We start from the raw sequence: 12,143 nt of genomic DNA, 5'->3' as shown, positions 1-12,143 counted from the left end.
TGTCCTGTTGGTAATTGACAAAAGCTCGGAGGTATTGCTCAAGTGTAGAATTAACTGCCTCAGTAGATCCATCCGTTTCCGGATGCCATGCAGTGGATAGGGCTTGTTTGGTGCCAAGCAGTTTCAAAAATGCCCGCCAAAACTGTGACATAAATTGTGTGCCTCTGTCACTCACCAGACGGGCGGGGATTCCTTGAAGGCGGTACACGTGAACGAGGAAGATGCGTGCCAGCTGTTGCGCGGTGGGGATAGAGGCGCATGGGATGAAATGAGCTTGTTTAGAAAAAAAATCTTTGACCACCCAAATGACAGTTTATCGTTGACTGGGTGGTAGGTCGACAATAAAGTCCATGGATATGTCCTGCCATGGGAAGGACGGGGTGGCCACCAGTTGGAGGAGACCTTGAGGCTTGCCAGTCTTGCGCTTTGTAGCCGCGCAGACAGGGCACGCAGTGACATATGCCTTAAGGTCCTTTAGCAAAGTTGGCCACCAAAATTGATGCCTAACCAGGTGAAGTGTTTTAAGATATCCAAAATGTCCAGCCAACTTGTCGTTGTGGCAACGCTGGAGGATCGTTTTTCACAAAGCGTCAGGCACATAGAGACGATCGTTTTGCCAGGCAAAATTGTCAGTGAAAGTTACAGTGTGTAAGTTTGCTTGTAACCAAGTATCAGTTTTAAGGTGGAATAGCAACTGTTGTTGCAAGTCTGCCGGAATTGGCAAGCGCGGCGACCGGGAGGTAGGCGGAGCGGCTTGAGGCTGAGTTTGTTGCGCTCGCGCTTGGCTGCGTGTCACAGCTGCCAAACTCAGTTGCTTTTCTGTCCACACAGTACCCTGCACTGTTGGCCCTGGGCCAGCATCTTGGGGTCTGCGTGATAGCGCATCAGCTAAAAAGTTTTTCTTGCCTGGTATGAATTTGAGGGTAAAATCAAAACGACTGAAAAATTCAGCCCAGCGAAGTTGTTTGGGGCTGAGTTTACGACTGGTGCTTAATGCTTCCAAGTTCTTATGGTCAGTCCAGACTTCAAAAGGGTTTGAAGCCCCCTCTAATAAGTGGCGCCAAGTTTCCAAAGCGGTTTTTACAGCAAAAGCCTCTTTTTCCCAAACATGCCACCGTCTCTCTGTTTCCGTGAACTTGCGAGAGAGGTAAGCACAGGGTTTCAAGGTGTCAGACTGGTCTGACTGGAGCAGTAGTGCCCCGACGGAGAAATCAGATGCATCCACCTGTACCACGAAAGGCTTGGTGGGGTCTGGATGCTGCAAAATGGGTTCGGTAGTGAAGATTTGTTTGAGCGCCTCAAATGCCTGTTGGCAAGTTGGAGTCCATTTAAGGAGTGCTCCGGGGTTTTTCGAGCGTCGCGTATCCCCTTGAGCTTTAGTTTTTAACAGTTCAGTAAGGGGGAGGGCGATTTCTGCAAAATTTTGGGCAAATGCCCTGTAGAAATTGGCGAATCCAAGGAAACTTTGTAATTGCCTCCTGGTACGGGGAGGCTCCCATGCCACAATCGCTTCAACCTTGGCAGGGTCCATTTCAATACCCTTAGCGGAAATTCTATATCCTAGATAATCGATTTGGGATTGATGGAAGGCACACTTAGACAGTTTAGCATACAACTCAGCTTTTTTCAATTTAGTAAGCACTTGACGCACCAAGTGAATATGTTCTGACATGGTTTCAGTATAAATCAATACATCATCCAAATACACCAGTACTCCCTTAAACAGGTGGTCGTGCAAGACCTCATTGATAAGTTGCATAAAAACCCCAGGTGCCCCCGATAAACCAAAGGGCAGGACTTTGTATTGGAAAGCTCCAAGAGGACAGTTAAACGCTGTTTTCCACTCATCCCCTTCCCTTATGCGAATGCGAAAATAGGCTTCTCTCAGATCCAATTTTGAGAAGATTTTGCCTCTGGCCAGATGTGACAACATATCTTTGATAAGGGGCAAAGGATATTTATTTAATATTGAGACTGCATTGAGCCCACGGAAATCGGTACACAGCCTCAATGAGCCATCCTTTTTTGGTCTAAAGAGAACAGGTGCCCCCACCGGGGAGTTTGCAGGCTCAATGAAACCCCTAGCCAGGTTTTTGTCAATGAATTCCCTCAGCGTAGTTAGCTCTTTAGGAGACATGGGATAGATTTTTGGGTGAGGTAACTTTACATTAGGGAGAAATTCAATGGCACAGTCTGTTTTCCGGTGAGGTGGCAAGCGATCTGCTTCCTTCTCCCCAAACACATCAGCCAGATCCTGGTATTGGTTGGGCAGTCCTTCTAGTGGCGGAAGTGTTTGTATTGTAGTGTTAGCCACCCGTCCTCCCTCCATGTCCTCTAACAAGTCCTTTTCAGGTACTTTATAAAATCCATCAGCAAACGTTACAGTTCTGTGCAGCCAATTGATGAAAGGGTTTTGTTGCACAAACCAAGGCATTCCCAAAATCACCAAAGGCCCCCCCACTGGAGCTATGACAAAAGGCAATTTCTCCCAATGGGTGCCCATCTGTAAAGCCACCAGTCCTGTAGAGTGAGTGACTGCTTTCCCCCCCGCCATGGTCCCATCCAATTGCGTGAAGATCATGGGCCGTGGCAAAGGGAATGTGGGCAGTTCTAGGGCAGCTACAACATCAGGATACATCAGCGAACGAGAACAACCCAAGTCCAGCATGGCCCAGACTTCGACAGTTTTGGTTCTAGAGCCCAATTTTACTTTGACAGTCATTGTAGGGAAGTTCCCACTCACCGAATCGTGGTCACGCCCGGTTTCTTCCACCTGCCCAATGGCGCCCTTCAGGGCAGGTGGAAGGCTTTTTCTGCCAGCTGGTCAAATTGTAATTCCTCTTCCTCTTCCCCGAATGGGAGATCCGGAGGGTCGAGTTCAGCACAGGCAGCCTTCATCTTGCGCGGCAGGGATGGCAATTTTCCAGGTGCTTTCCCGGGCCGTTCCTCTGGTCGGCGTCTTGGGCACGAAGTAGCACGATGCCCATCTTTCCCGCATCTTAAGCACTGGCCTTTCACAAATCGTCGTTCCCTTTCTTCCTCCCAAGTCTTTGATTTAGGGCGAGTAGAATATCCAGAAGTACGAGCTCCCTTCGCGACTCGGGTTTGTCTCAGTTCCTTACTATGGGCATACATTTGTAGAGCGCTTTCCGCACTGCCTGCCAACTGAATCCAGCCGTATAAAGTTTTAGAATCGTCCCTACACAAAGCCCAACGGAGGGTTTCCGTCTCCAGCCCTTGCTTGAACATCTCCACCAAAGTCGACTGGGACCAGTCCTCCACCTTTCCCACCAGGGCTTTAAATTCCAAAGCGTAGTCGGCGACAGAGGGTTCCTTGAAAAAGTTTTCTCAGGGAGTTTTTCGCTCTCTCTTGAGCCAATGGGTCTTCAAAGTGCTGTTTTAGCAACCACAGAAACTCATCAAAGTCCTCTAACTCTGTGGCTTCCGCTTGGCACAGCTGTACGTACCAATCAGCTGCCCTCCCCTTCAGCTTGTTGGCAATAAAATTAATCTTGCCCTGTTCAGAACGAAAACTTCGGCCCCAGTCCTCCATATAATGTCTAGCATTTGTAATGAAGAAGGAGAGCGTGGTAGTGTTCCCATCAAACTTTACCCCAAAGGGTGGGAAGGTCTTTACCGGCTCCACCGGCTGTGGTGGCTTGGCAAACAACAATGTGCGTCGAGCCGCCGGTGGTGGCCGATCTCTGGATGCCCTCGACTCCCTTCCTCCCGATTGTCGGGGAGCCCGAGTCTTACTTCTTCCCCTGAGTGACAGGGACCTCTGTCTTGGGAAAACCAGCTGAGAGGGGTCCTCTTCCCAGTCTTCCTGTAGGGACCCCGGGCCTCTGGGGATATCCTTTAAGAGGGTTACTATCATATCCATTTTGTCCTCTATTGCTTTCATGCGGGCAGGGGTGACAGGCTCTTCTAAGAGTCTATTGGTCACCACCACCCTCGGCGATAAGGGGATTTCGGGTTCCCAGGATGGCTGTGGAGATCCCCTCCCCGGTGCTGCTTCCACTTCGGGTTGGGGTTGGGGTACACCCCCTGTGGCGCCCTGCACTGCCAACAATAGATCATCCAGTTGGACATCCCGCCTCTCCTGACGTGCTGCCCTTTGCGCTCTCGAAGTTGGAGCTATCAGAGTCTTCATCGAGTCCGGCTCTTCTTTGCTCCCTTCCTCGCGAAGCGGAGGTTCGATCATCGCTAGCGCTCCTCTTTACCCAAACGTTGGATGGGGCTAGCGGAAATGATATAAATGATTCTCAGCTTTATGTAATGGTTGCCTAATCCCAAATACTCAGTCTCACAAGCTCGGGCTTAAAGATAACTGATTTATTAAAGGAATAGTATGCAAATACAGAGAAAGCTGAGAATGAGCAAAAGCGCGCCAAATACAAACTTAAAAGCCTTGCCTTCAATCCAGTCCCGCCCCAAGCACCCGTCAGCACACACCCCCTCCCAGGTGCTAGCAACTGTTACACGTGCCTGGGAAAGTAACCTTGAACAGGAGTGCAAACCCAAACACACATTCCAAGGCTCCAAAACAACGGAGGGCGGAGGAATGGAAAAACCCAGAAATGAGCAAGGCGGGTATACACGGAAAACGGCTTGACATGTGAAACGTTACAATGTTAACAGAACATTGAAAGGGGGAACATGACACTGTGGCTGTGTCATATTAATTATAAACCTACAGTTTTTGGCAAAAATAGAGACAAAGCACCTTGGGATGCATGTTTCTGTAGATTTTAGTATGCTGACTGTATGCTGTTTGCTTCCATAAATTTTAACTTATATACCTGCAAATAAACCAAATACCTAAAATGCTCTAAGTCTCTAGCACTTATTCCTCTTCATTGCAGCCATCTGTGGCTTGTTTGTTCTTTCCTTCAGGAAGGGATGGTGGTGAGGGAATCCCATCAGGAGCACAAGTCCATTGATTCTAGCACTATGGGATGGTCCAACACACTACAGCAAAGTCCTGTTGGCCATGATATTTTAAGAAGGCCTGCTGAGATCTCCCCTTCCTCCCAAAAAGAAGGTCCTAGAATGCACTTTGTAACACAGATATGGATATTGTGATTACATCATGTGATCAATTTTGTATCAGACTTAATTATAACTAGATGAAGTTAGAAGCTTTCTGGGTCTTATGTTCTTGTTGGGGAAATATAAGAAAAGCTTCATGTAGCTTCCTGACTGATATGTAGCCTACATATTTTCCACAATAATAATTAAACTTCAGGTTATTCCCATTCAGTTATGCTAAGTAAAATTCTTACTTTGTCCAAGTTGTCCATTGCACTTTGCTTTTTCATAGGTGACATCTTCAATGATACAGCATTACTAAAAAACTTTCTACTAATGTGAATATGCCTATAATGACTTCTCAAACAATGTATGTGGAGTAGGTTTATCTCGTTATGACTCCTTTATTAGAAAGCAGTGCAGCTCCCCTCCTATGTGTCAGTTCAATTCTTGTCTATCAGGGAATGTCACTTGGTGAGACTTAGGAAGCAGGTCTTTTCTGTTGCAGTGCCTGCCTCCTGGAACACAATACCCCGAAGATCCGGCGGGCCTGAACTCTGCCAGCATTTCTGAAAGACTGTAAAACATTGCTATTTTCCTGGGTGTGGGGATTAGGAGGTTAGTGGGGCCCATGAGATGGATGTATTTGTACTGACTGTTGTTGTCCTTGGCTACTACTATACATACATACATACATATGTGTATATATATATGTATATGTGTATGTATGTATGTGTATGTGTATGTGTGTGTGTGTATGTATGTATGTATGTGTGTATATATATATATATATATATATATATATATATATATATATATGATTATTGTTACTGTTGTTTTTTAAATTGAATTGCAAGATGGGCAGCCATATAAATCGAAATGAATGAACAAATAAATAAATATCCTGTTACTAGTAGCTTGGATTATCATGATGACATAACATTCAGTGGTTGCCTTTATGCTATCATACCACCAGCAGATGGTGCTCACACAAAATGAAACCCATTTCTTATTTTGCAAACCTGAAGAAATGAATCCTGGTGTGTTTCACGTTTTTCTTACACTCTGGGCATATGCTGCTATAAAAACTACAAAACATCTCTTGAAAATGGATAACTTTATGACTGAGCAGTGTGAGGACTTGGATGTCATGGTATAATACCGAAACCTTAGGTTTCTTAAAATCTGCATCTGAAATTTAAAAAATTAAAATGTCGGGGAGGCTACTATTTCTGAGATGCAGATAGTGACAGAATGAATTGGCTGATGAGAGCGTAACCAGCACCAAAGGTATAGGACATTTTCATTATAATTAGTGATTTTCAGTGTTATTTCAAGCAAGAATATGGTTAAGCATAATACTTCAGACTTTACCCTTTCCCCTGGGCCCATAAAACACGAAACAAAATGTTAATGGAACCTCCCATCAATGAGACAGTGTCCAAGTTCACATATTACACTAAACCCTGGCATTAGTGATCCCTAGAAAACAGTCAGCAGATCTAAGCAGGTACTTCAGCTTAAATGTGGTGATCTATCCCAGGTAGTGGTTCGATCATAATTTTTACAAACAGGATGGATGGCTTTTGCTGCATGAAAAAAAAAAAAAGTCAGTGAGTAATTCATAGGGGAATACAACATGCAGAAATTAACTTGTTTCTAATTTATTTCTGAGTCAAGCTTAAATATGATGCTTTGCTACTCACTCTTCCAGATTATATCTATATTTGACTCAAGTAAACACCAAGTATGATTAATATTAATAATGTTATATTAGAATTCACTTTAAAAGAAAATACTTGTTATGCTGTGTTTTCTCAAGCCAGTTACACTGATCAGTAAAGAAGCAAACACACAAAATGCATTAGTTCATTCATGTAGCAAATGATCTTGTCCCAATCACATTGACCCATCCCACCCAGTCTGGCAGGAAGGGCATGTTATGAACCCTGTTGGCTAAAGAATTCTGCCTGAAGAGCCTTTTCTGCCATTGCCCCCGCCCTGTGGAACATCTTGCCCCCTGAGGTGAGGTTGGCCCCCACTCTTCTGGCCTTCAGCAAGAGCATCATGACCTGGCTCTGCCAACTAGCTTGGGGATCCAAGAGTGATAGCCAGCCCTGGGGGTGGCTGATGGCTTAAGGACGCTCTCTCCACCTTTTAGTTTCCCTCTTTTATTTTCTTCTATCTTTTGTATCTTTTGTATTTTTATAATGGATTTTTATGCCTTTTTTATTTGTAAACTGTCCAGAGTCACTTTTATAGTGAGATGGGCAGTGTATAAATTAATTAAATAAATAAATGTGATGGCTTTGAATGGATGATGAAGAAAAATGCTCTATATAATACAGGGTGTACCAAAAGTAAGGGCCCACAGACAATTTGTTATACAAATTACATTACGTTTTCGAATTGGTTGCCATTTTCTTCTAAACACTTCCTTACTCATTTGATGACCTTTGAACATTCCTAAGTACTGTAACATTTTCCCTGAAAAAAATATTAATTAATAAAATTAATAAAACTTACTGTGATTCACCTTTGGGGCCTGACTTTGGTATACCTTTTATTTTGTCCACTATTAGTATATTTGATAGCAACTATAGCATGATTTAGGGGACACGGTGGCGCTGCGGGTTAAACTGCTGAGCTGTCGATCGGAGGGTCGGCAGTTTGAGACCGCGCGGCGGGGTGAGCTCCCGTTGTTAATCCCAGCTCCTGCTCACCTAGCAGTTCGAAAACATGCAAATGTGAGTAGATCAATAGGTACCGCTTCGGCGGGAAGGTAACGGCGTTCCGTGAGTCATGCTGGCCACATGACCCGGAAGTGTCCCTAGGGACAACGCCGGCTCTAAGGCTTAGAAACGGAGATGAGCACCGCCCCCTAGAGTCGGACACGACTGGACTTTACGTCAAGGGAAACCTTTACCTTTACCTATAGCATGATTTATCATATGTTGGACTGGATAACTTATTTATGGAATATAATTTTAATTCCATGTTTAATTAATATTAAACAATGTACATTTAATTAGAAGAACCCTCCACTGAACGCAGCCAGGAATTACTTTCCAAGAATTACCTTCCAGGAAAAGTGAATGCTCCATATAGAGTTTTATTTAAAAGTGAAGTTTTTTTTTAACCCCAGTTTCTCTTGATTCATTTAAAAATGTAATTGTTGCAGTTAAGTATCTTTAAGAGGTCCTAGCAAGCTTTTATGTAGCAGCACACTTAAAAAATCATGATATGGATGATGGAATTAGCAGCCTTTCCCAACCTGGTGCTTACCAGTTGTATTGGACTGCAAATCTCATTTTTTTCCAGCCAACATAGCAATTGGCTTGTTGGCTGCATATAATGGGAGCTGTAGGCAACACACTGGGAGGGCACCAAGTTGGGGAATCCTAGGTGGAGATACGACAAGATCCAGGTTCAAACTGTCATTTAGCTCTGAAATTCTCTGGATGATGATCAGCTAGATTTTTTTTTCCTAGTACAAAAAGGACTGACGGGTGGCTAAAGTCTGGGGAAGAACCCTTTTAAGTGGAAAGAATATTGAACACTCATTTATTCCAACAATTAGAAAAGTGAGGATACAAAATAGATTTTTTTGAACCTTTATTCTGATGGCAATAGACTGCTAAACCAAGAGAAACCTGGTGAGATTCAAAGAAGTAGCCAGGGGAAGAGATCAATTATTTCTGGGAAGAAGACAAGGTAACTTTGTCATGAGTGGACTATATACAGAGGACAATATGCCAAATATTTGAAATTAGCATTTTTATTAAATTTTGTGATGAAAAATTACAAATGTATAAAGATTAATTGCAGTCACAGGAAAAAAAACCTTACTTGTATACATAAAGACATGTCAACAAAAGCAGCTGAAGCTGCAATTATTTGAAAGCATTTATATCTATACCAATTACTTGCTGATTTCTGAAACTCAAGGTGCTGTTCAAGACTTAAGAACAAACTAGCTCATTTTTCTGGTCAATTGACAGCCTTAATGACATATTCCTACATCACTATTTAACATTCCTAATCAACTGTTCCTCAATAGAGGATATTGTATAAAAATAGAGTAAAATAAACCATATGTTTAAAATACTATAGAAGTTATATAATAACCAGAAATTATAGACACCTTCAATAAAAATTACTTATTGAAGGAAAATTAGCAAGATCATGCAAATTAAAAGAAGAATCAGTGAGTTGTCAAAAAAGGACTGATCAGCAGCTATCAGTGAAATGCTTATCATATATATAATCATATGTATGTTTCTTTTCTGTCTGGACTGTGAGAAGAAGAATAAGTTCTAAGCAATGCATAGAGGGAAAGAGAAATTCCAGGAATCGGATGTTGAACTCTGGGGAAAGGAGAGTAAGGACTGGGTTGACTGGGGCCCATGAACCAGGTTGAAGCAAGAGGTCCTACCAGTGGCAAAACAGATAATCCACAAGGTTTGCGAACCACTGAGATTTAAGGGACAATGACCACTTTCCTGTGCTTTGCAATAAATAAACCAGGACAAAGTCAGATATAAATCAGCTGAGCTCCCCAAAACAAACATCATGAGATCAATGAGGGTCAGAGCTGATCCCCAAATGGTGTTCAACATTGGTGTGGAGGTGCCCTTAGCAAAAAAATTCCCTTCTCACCCCTATGGGTGGTGTGTGTCTTCCCCAATCTTGGATCCTCTACCAGAGGCCTGGAAGTTTCAGGGGGTTCTGTGCAGTATCTTAACTGTTCCTAGCACTGCACTTTTCTGGACCGAGAGCTCTGATGTTGTTCCTGGGATCTGTTGGAGCCACTCTCCCAGCTTGGGTGTCACAACCCTGAGTGCCCCTCCCACCACTGGGACCACTTTGGCCTTCACTTTCCACATCCTCTCTAGCTTCTCCTTCAGGCCCTGGTACTTCTCCAGCTTCTCATATTCCTTCTTCCTGATGTTGCCGTCACATGGCACCGCTACATCTATCACCACTGCTGTCTTCTGGTCTTTGTCTACTATCACAATGTGTGTGTATGTGTGTGTGTGTGTTTGTATGCATTTTCCCCTTGGAACTTCATATTTTGTGAAACTGCACAGCTGTTAATGGCTGTTTCTCATTATTTCCTAAATCTAAAAAAAATCTGTCCCCAGCCATCAATTGTAAATGGCTAAAAGCCTATCCATTTGGATGACCTATATTATGCGCAAAGAAATTATGTGACTAAGTTTATATTAAACTGGCGTGATCTTCCGCCACCTCTTATGAATCAGCTTCATGTTTTCTGTTGGCGAGATGGAGTTACCTGCAAAATGTGAGAGTGAGGCAACTTTGTTGTCTTTGTTGTTTTGTTGTTAAGAATGGAGTCTAGAACAAGGTTCTGTTCACAGTACATCCAGATTTTTGAGGGGGGAAAACTGCTGGGACATATCACAGCCTACAGAGACCTCCTATATTTTACTCTGTAGGCTAGAACAGCAGCCTTTCCCAACATGGTGCCTCACAATGAGCTCTCCAGATAACAACTCCTATAAACCGTAATCACATATTGGTCTGGAACTGCTGGAAGATGTCATCCAACACATTTGCAGGGCAGAAGTTTAGGGAAGGCTATAGCTGGGGTTATAGGTTCTATCCCTTTGCTTTTCGAAACATGTTGCCCAACTGCTGTTTCTTTGGTTCTTTTGAGGGGACAGCACAGTGCCTCTAAAACAAGCTGACCATCTTGTTATTACGCTTTCGCTTCAGGGATATGATTCGTAGGTTGTTCGACAGCATGCTGGTTTTTCCATATGCAACATGATTTATAATTTTCTACCACTTTGGCCTGCAAGTTGGCTTTATCCCTCTTCTTCCAAAGATCAGTGGCAATATAGATATTGTAGGGGTCATTGGAATGTTCAAGCTTTTTGGAGCGGATGTAGCTAATCATGACCCCTAAGGTGATGAATCCAAAAAATCCAAGCAGCAGAAGTATAAACACTACTTCCAGGTGGTCACTAGAGTCAATGACGGGTGCAGGCTTGGGATGGTTTGTCTTCTCTACATAGTCTTCTAGCAGTTTTGAGAGGATCAAGGTTAAAGCTGTGTTATTGGATGGCACTGCCATTGTGTCATGAAGGATGCAGCCGTTTCCACAAATGCTAGAGAAGTTTGAAAAAAGATAGTTGAAAAGAATGCATGAAAATTATAAAACCTGTATAAATCTCAGACTGACTTTCCTTTATAAAAATGATAGAAATATGCTACACTTTGAAAAAAATTGAGATAGGTTCTTGAACTGTGAATGCTTTAAATCTTTATTTCATTTGAATGAATCATGTGAACCATGGACCAACACCCCCCGTCTAGGATATTGCTACTGTTTGTACTGAAAGATATTCCTGGTGAAGCAATAATGAAGGAATTGATATATCCTTAGTAATGGAGACAAAATAAATCTGACGGTATGCATTGCCCTATTCCTCAGTATCTACTGTAGGCTGTTGGTTATTATAACTTATCACCTATTCATACTTTTCATAAGAAACTTTTAGAAGCAAATTGTCCCTCAGCAATAATTTTTTTTTTTTAATAACAAGTTTCTGTTAACCTTTGTGGTTACAATTTGTTCTCACATCTCTCCTTTCCACGCCTTTTCCTTTTTCACTTGCTCTATTTTTATGGAACCTGTCACTAAGCTGCCACTACTATTAAACAGTGAAGTGGCCATCTCAAGTAGTGCATTGTAGGAGTCAGTGTTGTGATGCACATTTGAGGAGAGACCTGTTTGCTAGGGCTACCAGATTTGGGCTGCAAAATCCAGATGAACCCTACATGGCAGGAACAAAGCCCCTTTTTGTTACCATCTAGTGATCATCTGAACTGGCAGAACCCAGGTCTGATAGACCTACTATTTGCATTCTGCTGTGCTGCAATGGAAATCTAGCCATTGCACAAACTCATGGTAAGTGAGTTTGGTAAAAGATTCTCGGCTCTTTTACTAGCCACTGACTCCACTGCTCTGATGTCCCCAAAAGTCAACCAACTCTGGCCAAGGAAAACAAGTGCTTATACAGCCCTCTTGTTGGTTGTTCTGACTGGAGCAGCACATAATCCTTGGTAAAATAACTAGCTAGCTA

The 12,143-nt window shown here is 43.1% G+C and overlaps 1 protein-coding gene across 1 annotated transcript; it reads right to left on the bottom strand.

Annotated features, from left to right (window-relative positions):
- Positions 1-10,753: 10,753 nt before the first annotated feature.
- Positions 10,754-11,131, bottom strand: KCNE1 (potassium voltage-gated channel subfamily E regulatory subunit 1). Its single transcript, XM_063304414.1, has one exon. It carries the CDS (start codon positions 11,129-11,131, stop codon positions 10,754-10,756), a length of 378 nt encoding a protein of 125 aa, XP_063160484.1.
- Between the last annotated feature and the right edge of the window lie 1,012 nt (positions 11,132-12,143).

This window comes from Candoia aspera, chromosome 5 (assembly GCF_035149785.1).
Source record: "Candoia aspera isolate rCanAsp1 chromosome 5, rCanAsp1.hap2, whole genome shotgun sequence".
Classification (NCBI taxonomy): domain Eukaryota; kingdom Metazoa; phylum Chordata; class Lepidosauria; order Squamata; family Boidae; genus Candoia; species Candoia aspera.
The sequence above is the reverse complement of the archived record's forward strand: the minus strand, read 5'-3'. Positions and strand labels throughout refer to the sequence as shown.

What these genes read in the sequence shown, in the direction of transcription:
- KCNE1 (XM_063304414.1), bottom strand. Translation starts at nt 11,131, where the DNA reads ATGGCAGTGCCATCCAATAACACAGCTTTAACCTTGATCCTCTCAAAA.